This window comes from Aquila chrysaetos, chromosome 5 (genome assembly GCF_900496995.4).
Source record: "Aquila chrysaetos chrysaetos chromosome 5, bAquChr1.4, whole genome shotgun sequence".
NCBI lineage: Eukaryota > Metazoa > Chordata > Aves > Accipitriformes > Accipitridae > Aquila > Aquila chrysaetos.
In genome coordinates, this window is record NC_044008.1 from 43,986,899 (window position 1) to 44,005,134 (window position 18,236).

Sequence of the window (18,236 nt, forward strand, 5' to 3'; positions counted from 1 at the left end):
TTTCCAGTTGCAATAGGTTAGATTGTCCTGTTGTCTGGATTAAAGTTCATGTGTCAAGGAGATTGCTGCTCAAGGGATTTTCCCCTTTCCTACTGGGTTCTAACCACTTAGACCATATTAAGAGAAGATCCATTAGGCTTCCTGACCAACATTTTCCAAAGGTAAAACTAAGTTGGTGAAGGAAGAGGAAGTGCTTCTTCCCAAATGATTTCAGTCTTTTGGCATTACATGTTGCCTTTTCTCTGTGAGGCAGCAGTTTGAGCAAATGATGCATATGCAAGTTATCATGTGTCATGGTTTAACCCCAGCCAGCAACTGAGCACCACGCAGCCACTCGCTCACTTCCCCCCCATCCAGTGGGATCAGGGAGAGAATCAGGGAAGAAAGTAAAACTCATGCAGTGAGATAAGAACAGTTTAACAGGACAGAAAGAAAGAAAATAATAATGATGATGATGATGATGATGATAATAATACAATAATAATAATAAAAGAATTGGAATATACAAAACAAATGCTGCACAATGCAATTGCTCACCACTCGCTGAGCAATGTCCTGTTAGTTCCTCAGCAGCGATCCACCTCCTGCCAGCCACCTCCCCCCAGTTTATATACTAGACGTGACATCACACAGTGTGGAATATCCCTTTGGCCAGTTTGGGTCTGCTGTACTGGCTGTGTCCCCTCCCAACTTCTTGCTGGCTGGGCATGAGAAGCTGAAAAATCCTTGATTTAGTATAAACACTACTTAGCAACAACTGAAAACATCAGTATGTTATCAACATTACTCTCATACTAAATCCAAAACATAACACTATACCAGCTACTAGGAAGAAAATTAACTCTATCCCAGCCAAAACCAGGACATCAGGGTAAAGTATGTCAATTTCTTCTTAAACGTATACAGTGCATTTTTCTTAAATTTTAACTTGTTCCTATCAATCATGATGAACAAGTAAATCTTTTTCACATAATGTGTCAAGCATGGTATGCCTGGTTTAGTTAAAAATACTAAACAAAATGATTGAAAGCTACAGTTGTATTGCTAAAGGTTTCTTTCACTGCTCTCCTCTTGCCCAAGACCACATCAGAAAACTCTATCATCTGTATTGATTTGCACATGGGTAAAATGTCATTAATTTTCTAAATTGCTTTTCACTGACAGATTAATCAACATATTTGGGAACTTGGGAATATCCGAAGTAATGAAAATGTTTATGGTTGTTGGTCAACCAACTCTTCTGTGCTCATGTAGTCTCACATTCTCCATTCTGCAATTCAGGTGAATTCCCTGGAGCAGGCTATGCTGGATGCACTGGTTCTGGATCGAGTGGACTTTGTGAAACTGCTTATTGAGAATGGAGTGAACATGCAGCACTTCCTCACTATTCCTCGACTAGAAGAACTTTATAATACCGTGAGTGAGGAGAAATAATAAAACGCCCTGTGATATCTTTGCTACTGTATTTAACAGGGGTGTCCTTTTTTTCTCTTCTCCTTCTGAGATATGCTTGTTTTTCCAAAACGCTCTGAGCCCTGACAATACACAGATGTTGGACAGCAGTAAAGGAAGCCATTGCTACTACATATAGTGTCCTATTTTTTTCCCTACATTCCTAATTAATAAGCCTACAGCAGCTTTCAGAAGCTATTGCAGTTTGTTATGTAAATGTAGTGATGTATTTAAAATGCACGTTCAGAACACTTAAAGAACTAATGTAGATAGTAAAAATTTAATATCAGCCAGTAGTGGTCATTTACTTTTAATCTCAATTACTTTTCATGTATGTATACTCTAGTATTATTGAAATAAACCTGTAAATTTGGCAAAGTACTTACACAGCAACTTTTATTTTTAGCAAATTGCAGAAGTTAGTATCATTTTTCCTTGTGGCCCAGCAAAGCAAAATGTTTTTCCCAAAACTTCAGAACATCATGCTTTTTTATTCAAATTCTCCCCGACCCAACCCACAGCAAATTCATCAGGAACATAGCTATTTCTAGACTGTTTTTCTTCCCATCATTTAAATGGCAGGTAGTCTAGGGCAGCATTCATACAACATTATAACTTCAGTCTAGTCCTCCAGTCCCTTTATGGCTCCTGCAGCAAGTACAAGTTCAGACAATACCACAAACTGCTGTGACTTGAATCACCACATAAAGGATTATAAGAAAGGGATTGCACAGCTCTTGATAGAAATGTGTTTGCCATTGTAGCCCAGTTCCTTCTTTTCACCCCTGCAGAGTGGGATGGCACATGGTTGCCTAAAGTTCTGCTTACAGTGCTAGATCATTAATTACATTTGTGTTTGCAAAAAATCTGAAGAATTGAAGCTCTAATGGACTGTGAATGATTTTTTTTTCAGAGATTGGGTCCACCAAATACGCTGCATTTGCTAGTCAGAGATGTGAAAAAGGTAAGCTTAACTAACAGCAGCATTACATTTGCATTATGTGAGTCAACAGTAAAAGCAAGCATAGCATGGGGGAAAGCAGACATTTGAAATCAGATGGTAGCTTTTAAGAAAAGGAAAGTTAAATTACTCCTTGTGACAAACAGTGATGTCAGTTTGAATCGGCTAAGGCTATGCTGCACTGCTAGTAATTTAAAAACTAAGGAGAGGAAAGTTAAGCTCCTAGTAGTGTAATATAACATTTGAGATTTAGGTTGATAACTGTTTCTTCTTTACAAGCAGCTTCCAATGCAGTGTTACAAAGGAGGAGTGGAAGGAAAGGCCTGCTAGGTTAACTGGAAGCCCCACTCATGAGCACAGAATTTGTTCCCTTTTGTTTGTTTCCTTGTGTGTTTTTGAGTTGCTTTTCTCCCATGAGTCCTCCTTTTACCTGGGAGAAAATCTATTCTGTTTCTCAGTGCTACAAGTCCTAAATTTGTTATTCATTTGTTTCCATTACATGTAAATTTGTTTATTATATGTGAACAGTCATTGTAAGATTTGTTGTCGTATTTGCTCTCTTTGAGGTTTTGGAGCTCTTCAGTAAAATTCGGCTACATGAAATAGCCTGTATTTCTTTTTGCAAGGAAAACTCCCATTTATTCCCAGGAGATTTAGATGTGGGAATTACACAGTACTGGGTTGATGTATAGTTTATATTGATCTGCTTCATAGTTTAACACTTTTCTCATTCAGTGTTTGTCTTTTTGAGTGTTATTAATGCTCTTCTGTGTTCTGCTTTCTGTCTGTCTCTTCTCCTTTTCATTGCATTTTCATGGCTCACTCATTCAGCGGCAGTCTCGGGGATTCGGTTGGGTTAACATGGAGGTGATGTGTTTGCTTAGGATATAGTTGTTTCATCATAGCAACTTCTCAGTGGTGCTGTAGAATCAGTTATTGTTGTAGGATGTAGCTTGAACAATGAAGCACAGTTTTCAGTTCATGGTTCTAGTAGAGTCAATACCTCTATCCGTTTTTTAAGTGTAACAGTGGAAATTATAGTCTGCCTTTTCCTTTGATTCTGGGCTGCACATTAATCTAAATCATGTTCTGCATTGTAGTGTTAACTCTGTAGATAATATTATGATGAAATACGAGTTTCCGTAAAATCTAAAGTATGCTTCATATTCACCATTAAATTAAGTCACGTTTTTATACTGGATTAATGATAATCAGTACAAAGTTATTTAATTTCATCAATATAACACTTGCAAACAACTCAGGCTTGTATGGACACTGACATATTGTACAAGTGAATCAAATGAAAATTTGTCCTCAAGTATAAATACTGCCAACCACAAAACAAAAAAAATATGGCCCAAAAAATTTTCATTATGTGAATCAGTTATCATTAATTTCATACAAATATGCAGAGACAGAAACCAGTGGCTGTGAATAATATCCATGTGCCAGTTTAAACATGACATATGTCTAGCCAGGCAATTAAATGTATGTTATGTTTTCTTATCCTAAGTCCTTATTTTGTTGTTCGTGTTTTTTTTATTTTTTGGTAGGGAAATCTTCCACCAGATTATCATATCAGCCTAATAGATATTGGTCTTGTACTTGAATATCTCATGGGTGGAGCTTATCGCTGCAACTATACTCGAAAAAGTTTTCGGACTCTTTATAATAATTTATTTGGACCAAAGAGGGTAAGAATGAGTTCATTCTGGATGTGGCCATCGTGCTGATGGTGAAAAATAAGTAATACTCTGTTTCTTTGTCTTTGTGAAACACTACATGTTAAATTCTAAGGAAATGCTGCAAGACCGAAGTTGAAACTCTGGTAGTGAAGTTATATAAGGAACCTGTAAAAAATCTGTGTTAAAGGATGGGAGGACCCAAAAGGTGGTAAACACATTGATCTGGATGTGAATTTACTCCTATTTCAGTAGCTTACAATCCAAGCATTTCTAACTGTGATGTTTGTATATTTACTTATTCCTACTTGAAGCTGTAGCTCTCTTATCATGGTAAACTGTATTGGCCAAGCCAGGCCTACTTATCAAGTAATTACAACCAACAGTAGCCTTAACTTGGGTAACCAGAGAGTTTAGTCTGAATACAGAAGAACTATGAACCTGTTAGAGCAGTTCTTTACAGGACTCACTGTGAGCATAAATCTTATCCTACGGAAGCCACTGCAATCTCAGTAAAGCATTTCATAGTCAATCCATCGCACTCCTACCAGTTTGATGCCAGTGCCAGCAACAGATGCCCAGAGATTGAAGAGGGATCACAGGTCAGCAGGAGAACACCTGAAGAGCAGCACAAAGGAATTCCAGCCACTCCAGCCAGTAAGTCAGCTTCATCAGGGGCCCAACTTAAATGCCTCTGTGCAAATGCAGGTAGCATGGGGAGTAAACAAGAGGAGTTAGAGACGTGCGCATGCCTGCAAGGCTATGATCTTATTGGCATCACTGAGACATGGTGGGATGGCTCCTGTGACTGGAGTGTTGGAATGGAAGGATACAGGCTCTTTCAGAAGGACAGGCAGGGGAGACGAGGAGGGGGTGTCACCCTCTATGTCAGTGACCAGCTGGAGGTCACGGTCTGCCTGGGGATGGATGAGGAGCTGACCGAGAGCTTATGGGTCAGAGTTAAATGGAGGGCAGGGACAGGTGACATTATAGTGGGGGTCTGCTACAACTACCTGACCAGGAAGACCGAGCGGATGAGGCCCTCTATAGACAGATAGGAGCAGCCTCATGTTCACAAGCCCTGGTCCTCATGGGGGACTTCAGCCACCCCAATATCTGTTGGAGGGACAACACAGCAGGGCATAAGCAATCCAGGAGGTTCCTGGAATGCGTTGATGACAACTTCCTTCTCCAAGTGACAGAGGACCCAATGAGGAGAGGTGCTATGCTGGACCTTGTTCTCACCAACAAGGAGGAGCTGGTGGGGAATATGAAGCTCAAGGGCAGCCTTGGCTGCAGTGACCATGAAATGGTGGAGTTCAAGATCCTTAGGGCAGTGAGGAGGGTGCACAGCAAGCTCAGTACCCTGGCCTTCAGGAGAGCAGACTTTGGCCTCTTTGGGATCTGCTTGGTAGAGTACCATGGGATAAAGCCCTGGAGGGAAGAGGGGCCCAAGAAAGCTGGTTAATATGCAAGGATCACCTCCTCCAAGCTCTGGAGCGATGCATCCCAACAAAGAGGAAGTCAGGCAAAAATTCCAGGAGGCCTGCATGGATGAACAAGGAGCTTCTGGAAAAACTCAAACACAAAAAGGAAGCCTACAGAGAATGGAAGCAAGGACAGGTAGCCTGGGAGGAATACAGAGAAATTGTCTGAGCAGCTAGGGATCAGGTTAGGAAAGCTAAAGCCTCGATAGAATTGAATCTGGCCAGGGACATCAAGGGCAACAAGAAAAGCTTCTATAGGTACATCAGTGATAAAAGGAAGACTAGGGAAAATGTGGGTCCTCTCTGGAAGGAAACAGGAGACCTGGTTACCCGGGACATGGAGAAGGCTGAGGTACTCAATGACTTTTTTTGCCTCAGTCTTCACCAGCAAGTGCTCCAGCCACACTGCCCAAGTCGCAGAAAGCAAAGGCAGGGACTGGGAGAACAAAAACCCACCCACTGTAGGAGAAGATCAGGTTCAAGACCATCTAAGGAACTTGAAGGTGCACAAGCCCATGGGACCTGATGAGATGCATCCGCAAGTCCTGAGGGAAGTGGCAGATGAAGTGGCTAAGCCACTATCCATCATATTTAGAAGTCGTGGCAGTCTGGTGAAGTTCCCACTGACTGAAAAAGGGGAAACATAACCCCCATTTTTAAAAAGGGAAAAACAGAAGACCTAGGGAACTACAGGCCAGTCAGTCTCACCTCTGTGCCTGGCAAGATCATGGAGCAGATAGATCCTCCTGGAAGCTATACTGAGGCACATGGAAAATAAGGAGGTGATTGGTGACAACCAACATGGCTTCACTAAGGGCAAATCATGCCTGACAAATTTGGTGGCCTTCTACAACAGGGTTACAGTGATGGTGGATAAGGGAGGAGCAACAGACATCATCTACCTGGGCTTGTGCAAAGCATTTTACACTGTCCTGCACAATGTCCTTGTCTCTAACTTGGAGAGACATGGATTTGATGGATGGACCACTCGGTGAATAAGGAATTGGTTGGATGGTCACACTCAAAGAGTTGCATTCAACGGCTGGATGTCCAAGTGGAGACCAGTGATGAGTGGCATTCCTCGGGGGTCGGTATATTGGGACTGGCGCGGTTTAATGTCTTTGTCGGGATTAAGTGCACCCTCAGCAAGTTTGCTGATGACAGCAAGCTGTATGGTGTGGTCGACACGCTGGAGGGAAGGGATGCCACCAGAGGGACCTTGACAGGCTTGAGACGTGGGCCCTTGCAAACCTCATGAAGTTCAGCAAGGCCAAGTGCAATGTCCTGCACATGGGTTGGGGCAACCCCAAGCACAAATACAGGCTGGGTGATGAGTGGATTGAGAGCAGCCCAGAGGAGAAGGACTTGGGGGTGTTGGTTGATGAGAAGCTCAACGTGACTCAGCAATGTGTGTTTGCAGTCCAGAATGCCAACCACATCCTGGGCTGCATCAAAAGAAGCGTGACCAGCAGGTCGAGGGAGATGATTCCCTCCCTCTGCTCCACTCTCCTGAGACCCCACCTGGAGTCTTGTGTTCAGCTCTGGGGCCCTCAACATAACAAGGACGTGAACCTGTTGGAGTGAGTCCAGAGGAGGGCCACAAAGATGATCAGAGGGCTGGAGCACCTCTCCTATGAAGACAGGCTGAGACAGTTGGGGTTGTTCAGCCTGGAGAAGAGAAGGCCTTATAGCAGCCTTCCAGTACCTAAAGTGGGCCTACAAGAAAGCTGGAGAGGGACTTTTTACAAGGGCATGTAGTGATAGGACAAGGGGTAATGGGTTTAACTGAAGGAGGGTAGTTTTAGATTAGGTAGGAGGAAGAAATTCTTCACTGTGAGGGTGGTGGGGCGCTGGAACAGGTTGCCCAGAGAGGTTGTGGATGCCCCATCCCTGGAAGTGTTCAAGGTCAGGTTGGATGGGGCTTTGAGCAACTTGGTCTAGTGGAAGGTGTCCCTGCCCATGGCAGGGGGGTTGGAACTAGATGATCTTTAAGGTCGCTTCCAACCCAAACCATTCTATGATTCTACAATAGTCATGCACCAATCCTGAGAATATCAAGCATGGCCCTTGCTTTGTTAAAAAGTCTGTTCTAAGCAAATAGAATAATTTTCTTCATTAGCTTATTTATTTGGTTGGTTCAGCTTTGAAGGTCAAGTGAAGCTTCCTAGCCTAATTACAGAAAGCCCCACACTAGGAAACACACTAGGAAATTAGCCCCACAGATAGTCAGAAGGCCACTCAAAGCCCAAGTATTCTGTAGCTGATATATAGTACATATATAGTGTAGTACTATCTGACGGAACAAACAAATAAACCTTTTACATAAAATGTAAACCAGAGATTTCACAATACAACAGAGGAATTTTTTTAATGCGAAATTGTGAGAGATTTGAAGATCTGTTATATTTTTTTACTATTTCCTATGGATATCTCTACCCTGTGTGTGCTTATAAGCATGATTTTTTTCGAGCTTTTGTGACCATGTGGTGATTTTATTTCTCAAAGCAGTATATTATTGAATGATTAATTTAACTCTTCCATCCGAATCAAAATATTTCACTTGAATGCAGGATGGAAAATATTTTCTAACCCATTGCCTTCCTGCAAATACAATTAGGAGGAAGATTAATTAATTGTACCATTATTGGTACAATTATTTAGAATAGTAAGTTTAATAATAAATACTGTATGTTTGTAAATGAAAATGTGTTTTTCCTTGGTATTGTTTGGTCTTTGAATTTTCCCTCCCATCTAACCGATTTTCTTTTCTATTTTTAATATTCAGCCAAAAGCTCTTAAACTACTTGGGATGGAGGTAAGTTGGATTTATTGTAAATTACTGTTTTTATTGGAGCATTTCTTGGTACAGTTCTGCTCTAGCTCTTAGTTTTTTCACTATAACTGTGGCTTAAAGTAAATTTGAACTAGACAGGATCTTCCATTTTGCAAACAGCCTATGAAATACTTCTGACTTATTTTTATGGGTAGGGTCTTGAGAGCTGCTTAAAGCTCTGCTCAACAGTCTTCAGGCAGTTTTAGCACTATTATGTAATAACATATTCCATGTTGGAACATATTGTAGATTTGATCATTCGGATGTGAACATCGATGATACTGAAAGAGAATGTGATCCAGCAGTGCTACTTACGGTCAAATCCCCTTTAACCATGAAGTAACAATTTATGCACAAATGAGGTTTTTATCATAGAGAAAACATTTAACTGGTGTTGTGGTTTAACCCCAGTCAGCAACTAAGCACCACGCAGCCGCTCACTCACTCCCCTCTACCCGGTGGGATGGGGGAGAAAATCGGGAAAAGAAGTAAAACTCGTGGGTTGAGATAAGAAAGGTTTAATAGAACAGAAAAGAAGAAACTAATAATGATAACACTAATAAAATGACAACAGCAATAATAAAAGGATTGGAATGTACAAATGATGCACAGTGCAATTGCTCACCACCCGCCAATTGACACCCAGTTAGTCCCTGAGCGGCGATCCCCTGCCTCTGCTCCCCCCAGTTCCTATACTAGATGTGACGTCACACCGTATGGAATACCCCGTTGGCCACTTTGGCTCAGCTGCCCTGGCTGTGTCCTGTGCCAGCTTCTTGTGCCCCTCCAGCTTTCTCACTGGCTGGGCATGAGAAGCTGAAAAATCCTTGACTTTAGACTAAACACTACTTAGCAACAACTGAAAACACCAGTGTTATCAACATTCTTCTCATACTGAACTCAAAACATAGCACTGTACCAGCTACTAGGAAGACAATTAACTCTATCCCAGCTGAAACCAGGACAACTGGAGTGAAAAAACAAGGTGGTCTGACGTGTTAGGTGCTGTCCTCCACTATGAAACATCCTTGCTACTGTGATGGCACCATGCTTTGTAAATGATGAAGCTGATCCAGAATTTTGGGTCCAACCCTTGCCTCAATTACTTGTGTGCCTGCAGAAATTTTGAATTGATCAGAATCAAGTCTGGGATGATGCCTAAAAACTCATTCTGTTTTGGAGGTAGTTGCTTTTGTTTCTGGAAGAAGTATTAATATAGACCAGGAAAGCATTTACTCAAAGAGGCTAGGTACATTTCTCTATGAAGTATGCTTTTATTAATGCTGTGATAGTATTTGAACACAGTATATGTACATGTTGCTTGTGTTACATTTGATATGAACTATACCCACACAAAAGCCTCTGTTTCCTAAAGCAGATAAGCAGCTTGCTTCTCTACAGAGAAAGGCCAGGTTATGTTTAATCTCTCTGACCAGCTTCCTATTTTCTAATGGCTCAAGGCCAAAAGCTCAGACCCTCAGACGTGCGACCCTTTTTAATCAGCATGGATCACACATAGGTTGCTTAGTGCTTCTCCAAAAGCACATTTTGATTTTCCTATTTCTTTCAGTGAGAAATGTTTTATGTGGCAGAAACTGAAGTGTTCTCTCCACTTGACAGTGGGTGTAACCCACTCCCTTCTTCCAAGAGAAAGAAAAGGTGAAAAGAAAAATTAATATTTCTTTTGTTGAAGTGGTCAGTAAATTGATGCGACTCCAAGTGTTTGGGTTTTTTTCATTTCCAGTCTTAGCAGCTCTAAAACAAGAAGTGTAGGCTCCTTTGCACTTTGTCTTTCTTACCCAGGCTTCTGTTTTGATTTGATTTTCCTAGTGAGGGGAGGACCTAATTTTTGGTCCTCTATTTGAGATTTTATGTCCTGTGCTTCAGAGGTGCTCAATACTTTCTTCATGTGCATGCAATTAATGACCCCTGAATTTTCCATAAGAGACAGAGGTCAGCACTTGCAGTTCTTAAAACTGCTTGAAGAGAAATGCATACTTAATTGTTAGCTGAAGAGTCGTCTTTGGCAACCTGGTGTGTGAGGCTGAACCCTGAATTTGGATTTAAGTTTGTATTTTGTCAAAAAATAGTGCATTATGCTGAGCTTGCTTTAACAGGAACTGATTTTGTAGAATGGTAATTGCTTTTACTTGCAATCCACTTCTGAGATTGGAATCAAGGTCTTCAATGATGATGAGCTCTGTCTACACCTATATATGCAATGTTCTTCCCACATTACTTAAACCCTAATTTTCCCAATCATGGCTTTTTTCCCTTCAGGGTCCTGCTTCATTGTCAGTACTTCCCTTCAGTTACTTCCATGTTGGTTCCTGTAGTAATGGCCTATCCTCCCTATCCCTTTAAGAAATGGGATACTTACACCTTCCGTTTGCACTGCATACATAGGAGGAGATTGCTTATTCAAAGGTGAAAACTCCCTTTAGTATCTCACTGTTCTGATGGATGCTATCTGCCTGTCTTTTCCATTTGCATGTTACCTCTCTCTCCACCTGCATGTCAGTCTGAAAACTGCTTTGATACCTGTAAGATATGCAGCACTGTTCTTCAGGAATAAATGCAGACATATCAAATCAGAAATTACATTGGAACCTATTCATAGTGAATTCAGGTTTGTTAAAGCTCCATTGACACTGCAGAGGAATTCATTAAATATTAATTCATTGCAAATCAACTTGTGCAATTACACATGCCATAGAGATCTACTTACAATGCATTATAAATTGATGCCTTCAGTACAATAGGATTCTACTGTACTTATCCAAGATGGGTGACTTGTAATTAAGAATGCAAGAAACGGTTCTCTGAATGAAGTATTAAGCTGTGTGTGCTAGCCCAGTGCATGCTCTGTTACCTGTTGTTCATAGTTTTATCCCTATTGGCATTCATTGTAGCAAACATCAAAAACAAATTAGAACTTTATTAACATGTCCTTTCAATACTTGTTCTGTGCATGGTGCCATTGTCAGGTAAGCTGTTAAAAATAGATGGGAACATTTTTTTCTTCTTTTCTTCCCAGGATGATGAGCCTCCCACCAAAGGGAAGAAGAAGAAGAAGAAAAAGGAGGAAGAGATCGATATTGATGTGGATGACCCAGCAGTCAGCCGCTTTCAGTATCCCTTTCATGAACTGATGGTATGGGCCGTGCTGATGAAACGGCAAAAGATGGCACTCTTCCTTTGGCAGCGAGGGGAGGAAACCATGGCCAAGGCACTTGTGGCCTGTAAACTGTACAAGTCTATGGCCCATGAGTCTTCTGAGAGTGAGCTGGTGGACGACATCTCTCAGGATCTGGACAACAACTCAAAGTTAGTAGATGCAGAGCAGACTTTATGTCTCCTTGATATAGGAGTCTGACCTGCTGAGAAGTTTTACTTTTAGTAAAGTAAAATTGAATTCTAGAATATAGGTTCACAGAATGCCATTTGGAGCCGATTTATCAACAGTAAACAAGCCAAAACGTGGTCTCAGAATCTGAAGACAATACTAGCAAGGAGAAGACTTGCATTTTTTTCTGACAGAACACATTCTTTCTTCAGCTTCTCTGTCTGTAAAACTAGCTAGTTTTATTTCACAAAGTTATTTTCAGGATTTACTCACATAAATTAAGAGGTATCTGATGATATATCTGAACTGGCCTTAGGATGTTACTGGTCTAAGCTAATTCTCTGGTCACTAAAAATTTGTTTGGAAACTACATAGACTGTCCAAATCAAGCGAGAGGCTCAGTTGTTCTTGTCATTGTACACCTGTGTGGAAAAACATGACCCCCTGTGAATGGAATTAAAACCCCTAAATGCAAGCAAACACTGATTTCTAAATCAAACTTCACTGGACTTACCTTGCATTTTACAGAGATTTTGGCCAGCTGGCTGTTGAACTCTTGGATCAGTCCTATAAACACGATGAGCAGGTTGCCATGAAACTACTGACCTATGAACTGAAAAACTGGAGTAATTCTACCTGCCTGAAATTGGCTGTGGCAGCTAAACACAGGGACTTCATTGCTCACACATGCAGCCAGATGCTCTTAACAGATATGTGGATGGGGCGACTACGCATGCGGAAGAACCCAGGCCTTAAGGTATTTCTGTTCAGCAGTTGTTTTCAAAGATGAAATTTGTTGCATGTAACACTACACTATACATAGTGTATATATTAGAACAAATTGGCCTACTAATTACAGATGTTTTAGGAACACACCTGTTTTAAAGCTAATTTTTTTGGTTTCCTAAGGAACATTACCCCATGACAAAAGAAAATATAAATCCCTAAAAGGCTTAGCATGATTGGAATCTGAGAGTGAAGTTGTGGCTTTCAATGAATGATGAGAGCTGTTGATTGAAAACATACACCTTTGATTAAAAATTAGTTGGATACAACAAAAAGATCTCCATTAGGTGTCCATGCAAAGGGAGTAGAAAGAAAATGAACCAGATGTGGACACATGCTTCTTACATTGCTTAATATTGTACCAGAAGACACAGAGTCAAGACTCAGTGTTGAAAAGAGTGAAATGTGTGCAATTGCATTGTGTGAAACTATGTGATTTTTATTTCCCTCTTCTGTGATTTGATGATATGGTCTCTCTTACTGATTTTTATATTTCCCAATTGTTGGATTTACAAAAAAACAAGTAATGTGAGGAGGCTGGCACAAAAGAGAAACACGAGTGAGCCAATGTTAAGGAAGCAGAGTAGTGTTTACTTGTGTATGTTTTCATGTGAATATAATCCTTTCTTTGTTATATTATGCAGTTGCTGTCACCCATGTGGCAGCCCATCGTGATGGTGCCACCTTCAGTCTCACCTCCTTACTTAAATCCCCCGTTACTGACAAAGTGCCATGCCTATCTTCCCAGGTCATACTCCCAAGCTTGCTGACATACACATTGCACTCTCACTGTCATTCTCAATTTATTTCCAGTTTCCCATGTCTCCCTCTTAAACCTGTTGGAAATCTTCAAGCAAGTGTCCTGCCTTTCAGATTGCATCATGGTGCTTTCTAAATCTGTTTATTTATTTCCTTTCTTTTCTCCTTTCTTTTTCTTCCTTTCTTTTCTCTGCAGTGTATTCGTGGAGATGGGAAGCCTACCAGGATGCCGTCTTTCCATACAAGACTTTATTGCCAATGTTTCATAAGTACTACTTATTCATTTGTGTAGGTTTGAGGATAGCAGAGTTTCTTGAATACTATGCAAAAGAAAATATTGTTTCTGGGAGTTGCCTTGTTATGAAATCTATTAATGTAAACAAATATTGCCATCTGAGTTGAGTTTTTTCTTATTGTACAGGTTATAATGGGGATTCTCTTCCCTCCCACCATCCTTTTCCTAGAGTTTCGGAGTTACGATGATTATTCTTACCAGACATCAAGAGAAAATGAGGAAGGCAAAGAAAAGGAGGAGGAAAATGTGGTCAGTAATGGAGATTATTAGGAAGTTCTAATATCTCAAAAGTGCTCAGTTTTCTAATTTCTCTGATTATGCTATAGGTCGCTCAGGTTAAAATCTCAACTGCCTCTGTGGGATAAAAATCAATGAAGAGTTTTGGGAGTGTATAGGCCAGATTCTCAGGGTGTGTAAATTATCTGTGTAGTTGCACAGATTTATGGAATTTGTATTTTTAAAAAGAGGTCTGTTGCTCAGAGGAAGCATCGTGTGGTTAACAGTTGGGTGGGGCTGTAGTTGAGGGAAAGCTACTATTTTTACTATTGTATATTGATGAAAACTGACAACTTTGGTCTTCTAGGATGCAAATGTGGATACAGGCTCCCGAAAAGGAGATGAAGAGAATGGAAATAAAAAACAAAAGAGCCTTCCAATTGGAACAAAGATCTATGAATTCTATAATGCACCTATTGTCAAATTTTGGTTCTACACAGTAAGTCATGATGATTAAACTGATAGTGATCGTTTTTCTCACACCTGTGAAACTTAAAGGATTCCAATGTAAAAATAATAGCCAAGTAATAAGTAAATAGTACTGACTTTAATGGCATCTGATGAATAAAGTGCTCCCTTTATTCAGAGAAAAATGCGTAGACAATGAAACAGAATGAATAACTGAAGCTTATGCTGTGGGCCTCTAAAGCTCCTACACACTTTGAAGGAGGCCCTGTCTCACTAACCGTATGCCAAACTCGGTGCAAGCTCCACAATCCAGTCACTCAATCCAAACTAGGCTGGGTCCTCTTGCTTTCTAAAGGCTCTGGCTTCTGTTCTGTGTTGAATATACTTTAGGACCCAACAAGTAATGCCATAGTATCAGTGTTTGCCATTTACTCTGTTGACAGTTAGGCTCAGATAAGTGCAGCTGAGATGGAAGCACAGATCCCAGTCTGCTAAGACTTAATAGGTACTTTTCTCTTATTTAAATAATTGAAACCAATCTAAACTAAACTATTTATTTTTTACAAGCATCTGATTTTCTCTTCAGTGCATCAAGAATTATCTGGCGCTAAACTCTGTTTTAATAAAACAGAAAAAGTATTCATGCTACAGCTCATAAATTTTGTGTGCGCCCTGTAAAAAGGATACTGGTTTCTTTTTTATTCAAAGTTAGGACTTCCGATGCCTAGTATGTCATAATATTATCTAGGGTTTTAGTTTTAGCGCATCGTTAATCACAAAACACTACTGATCCCTTTCTGCTGCCTGTATTAATAATTGAAAAGCAAAATTCCTATTTAATTTCAAAGAAAAGTATCCAACATGGTTTCACAGTGTAAAGAAATTACATTTTACTAGATTAAAAAAGCCCCAGGTACAAAGGGCTCGAGTGCCTTGGAGTTGTTGTTTTGCTTCTTTCAATAAATGAGGTAATTCAGCTGTCTGGATCATATGTTCCACAGCATCTGTCATTCCATCAGCTGCTGGATGCCCATGGCCTCTGCCAGTGTGCATGGCAGCTATAGGAAGATCATTGCAGCAGGCCCACCTCCTTCAGAGAAGAAAACCTTTTTTCTTGTGCAAGTAAGGGTCTTCAACAGCTGAATCTTTCACGCATAGCCTCAATGTATGTGTTCATACATGTTTGTATGAATATCACTATTAGGGTGGGCTTCACTTTCATGCATTATGCAGACCCCTCAGCTAAGAGGATTTTACTGCATTTTGTTTGGTGTTTCTTCTCAGACATGGTGATGCAGTCTTCTGTGCTCTTACTGAATTAGGCTTCAGCAAGAAACTTGCTCCTGAGACTAGGGGCTACTTAAAGTAAGCAAAATATCTGCAAACCCACTGTTCATGCAGATGGGTTTAAATAACAAGTATAGGAAGAGGTGTTGTAGGGACTTATATATGAAGTCTGTATGCCTCTGGCTTCACATAAATGGTATATTCTGTGTAGATGGTCTCAACTACATTGTTACAGGGTGGAGAAAAGCAAGTGGCCTGTGTGGCTCTTTATTTCCCTTACCCCACCAGGCAGGTGCTGCTCACAGCCCTGCCTCCCTGTTCTACTTTAGATCTGTTTGATGGTGGGTAAACATTTCACACTGAGTATCTCATTCTTTAGAAAAATCCATTTTCTCCCTGGAAAATCTTTTGGTTTATTACTGCTTTGTTTCCCTTTTTTTTCCCCTGCAAAGCCATTGAATCCATTTTGGTTTCTTAACTCTGAACTTCCAAGATCTCTGAAGTTTTTAGTTTGGCCAGTCACCAAAGACTGCTGTGAGGCATGGAGACACACCGGCATCACCAGTTCAACATTTACACCAGCAGTTATAGAAAACTGAGTGATAGCTCTATTGACTTACACTAATAGTTCAGAACTTTCTAATAGAAATTAGTAGAGACTGATTTTTTGTGTGTGTGGAAGTCATCTCAAGTAATTGAATACTGCCTAACTGTGGAAGGATCCTGGGATCCATCACCTAAAGTCCATAAAGGATTATTATTTTTTTTTTTAGATATCATACCTCGGTTACTTGATGCTATTTAATTATATCATCTTGGTGCGGATGGAACGGTGGCCATCAGTCCAGGAGTGGATTGTCATCTCCTACATCGTGACGTTGGCTTTAGAGAAAGTAAGAGAGGTAAAGTCTGATCATACCAACATGTCATAATCCTTAAAATGAAGCTCAGTCTTAGAGGTAATAATGGCATGGACTTGTGCAGATAGTTGAGAAGCCATACATGGGAGAGAAGATTCTCATATCCACAGAGTCCCAAAATGCCCATCACTGGAGAGAGTTTCATTTATAACCTGTTTCCATACATTGAAACCTTATTTTATTGCACAAAAAGGTCAGGCAAAAATGCCCTGAGGTCAGTAGTCAAAATGAGTGCTCGCATTCTCTTACGTGTATTTCCAAGGAGGGGCAGGGCCATAACCCATGAAGGAAACTCAGTAGGTACTGTCTTTTTATTACTGATGCAGTCCTTGATGAGAACTAGCATGCAGAGAGATGTTTTGGGGAATTAGCCAGGAGTACTATCTGACTGATCTAGTTACTTTTGTATGAGGAAGATAGCATTAAAACATCTATTGTATTCACATGCCGTAGCTTGGTTTGCATTTAGCCTATCCTTCTCTGATTCACAATTCCCACATCTCATACTAATTGTATTTGGAGATAAATATGGATGCCAAGTCAGTAAGCCAGATCTCCTGGTTTAAATGTTATTGATTAAAACCTACAACAAAAAACGCTTAATAAAGCCAAAATAGAAATACAGATGAAAAGGTGGTCCAGAAGAGGGCCATGAAAATGATCAGAGGGCTGGAATAGCTCTGCTATGAAGAAAGGCTGAGAGAGTTGAGGTTGTTCAGCCTGGAGAAGAGAAGGCTCTGGGGAGACCTTACTGCATTACTTCAATATGTAAAAGGGGTTTATAAGAAAGACAGAGAGAGACTATTTACCAGGGCCGGTAGTGACAGGACAAGGGGCAACCGTTTTAAACTGAAAGAAGGTTAGGTTTCGACTGGACATAAGGAGGAGATCTTTTATGATGAGGGTGATGAGACACTGGAGCAGATTGCCCAGAGAAGTTGTGGATGCCCCATCCCTGGAAGTATTCAAGGTCAGGTTCGACAGGGCTTTGAGCAACCTGATCTGGTGAAAGATGTCTCTGCCCATGGCAGGGTGGTTGGACTAGATGATCTTTATAGGTCCCTTCCAACAGAAACCATTCTATGTTCCTATGAAAATGAAGTTTTGCCTGCTAGTAACTAAAAATATTGCTGCTTGAGGCAAATTTTGCTGGCAGTGGAGGGGGTCTCAGACACCTATTGAATGTGACAAGATTGGTCTTTTTTCATGACCATTACTTCAAAAATGTAACTTGGGAGTTTTTCCTAATGATTTCTTTGTTGTTTCTTTGTTTTGTTTTGTTTTGTTTTCAGATTCTGATGTCAGAGCCTGGCAAGCTGAGCCAAAAAGTGAAAGTTTGGCTCCAGGAATACTGGAATATTACTGACCTGGTGGCTATTTCAGTATTTATGATAGGAGCAATTCTTCGCTTACAGAACCAGCCTTACATGGGTTATGGAAGAGTGATTTACTGCGTAGATATAATTTTCTGGTACATTAGAGTACTAGATATCTTTGGTGTGAACAAATATCTGGGACCTTACGTCATGATGATTGGAAAGATGGTTAGTGCCTAAACTGCTGTAAATTACACATTTCAGAACTTCATGGGAAACTAAATTCAGTTCTGATTTTAAGAAGAGGTTTTCCATCTGAGTAGAACTCTGAATAAAGGCTGTGAAAAAGTTGCCACGTGAATTTCACACACACACACACAAGATGCAATACTCTTGCTAATAATTGCTTGATTAGAGAGGGATTTTTT

At 40.5% G+C, this 18,236-nt stretch overlaps 1 protein-coding gene across 11 annotated transcripts in view; it reads left to right on the forward strand.

Annotated features, from left to right (window-relative positions):
• The window catches only part of TRPM1 (transient receptor potential cation channel subfamily M member 1), a 115,928-nt gene that overhangs the window by 79,654 nt on the left and 18,038 nt on the right, over positions 1-18,236 (forward strand). For 6 of the 11 annotated variants that reach the window (XM_030015211.1, XM_030015214.1, XM_030015213.1 and 3 more), the window contains 11 exons: positions 1,282-1,416; positions 2,366-2,416; positions 3,245-3,280; positions 3,967-4,107; positions 8,368-8,397; positions 11,453-11,742; positions 12,290-12,518; positions 13,728-13,850; positions 14,185-14,316; positions 16,346-16,474; positions 17,785-18,036. In XM_030015211.1, the coding sequence (XP_029871071.1) occupies positions 1,282-1,416; positions 2,366-2,416; positions 3,245-3,280; positions 3,967-4,107; positions 8,368-8,397; positions 11,453-11,742; positions 12,290-12,518; positions 13,728-13,850; positions 14,185-14,316; positions 16,346-16,474; positions 17,785-18,036 (1,548 nt within the window). The remainder of the gene's footprint in view (positions 1-1,281; positions 1,417-2,365; positions 2,417-3,244; positions 3,281-3,966; positions 4,108-8,367; positions 8,398-11,452; positions 11,743-12,289; positions 12,519-13,727; positions 13,851-14,184; positions 14,317-16,345; positions 16,475-17,784; positions 18,037-18,236) is intronic. The other 5 variants (XM_030015215.1, XM_041123847.1, XM_041123846.1 and 2 more) reach the window with 2 other exon arrangements.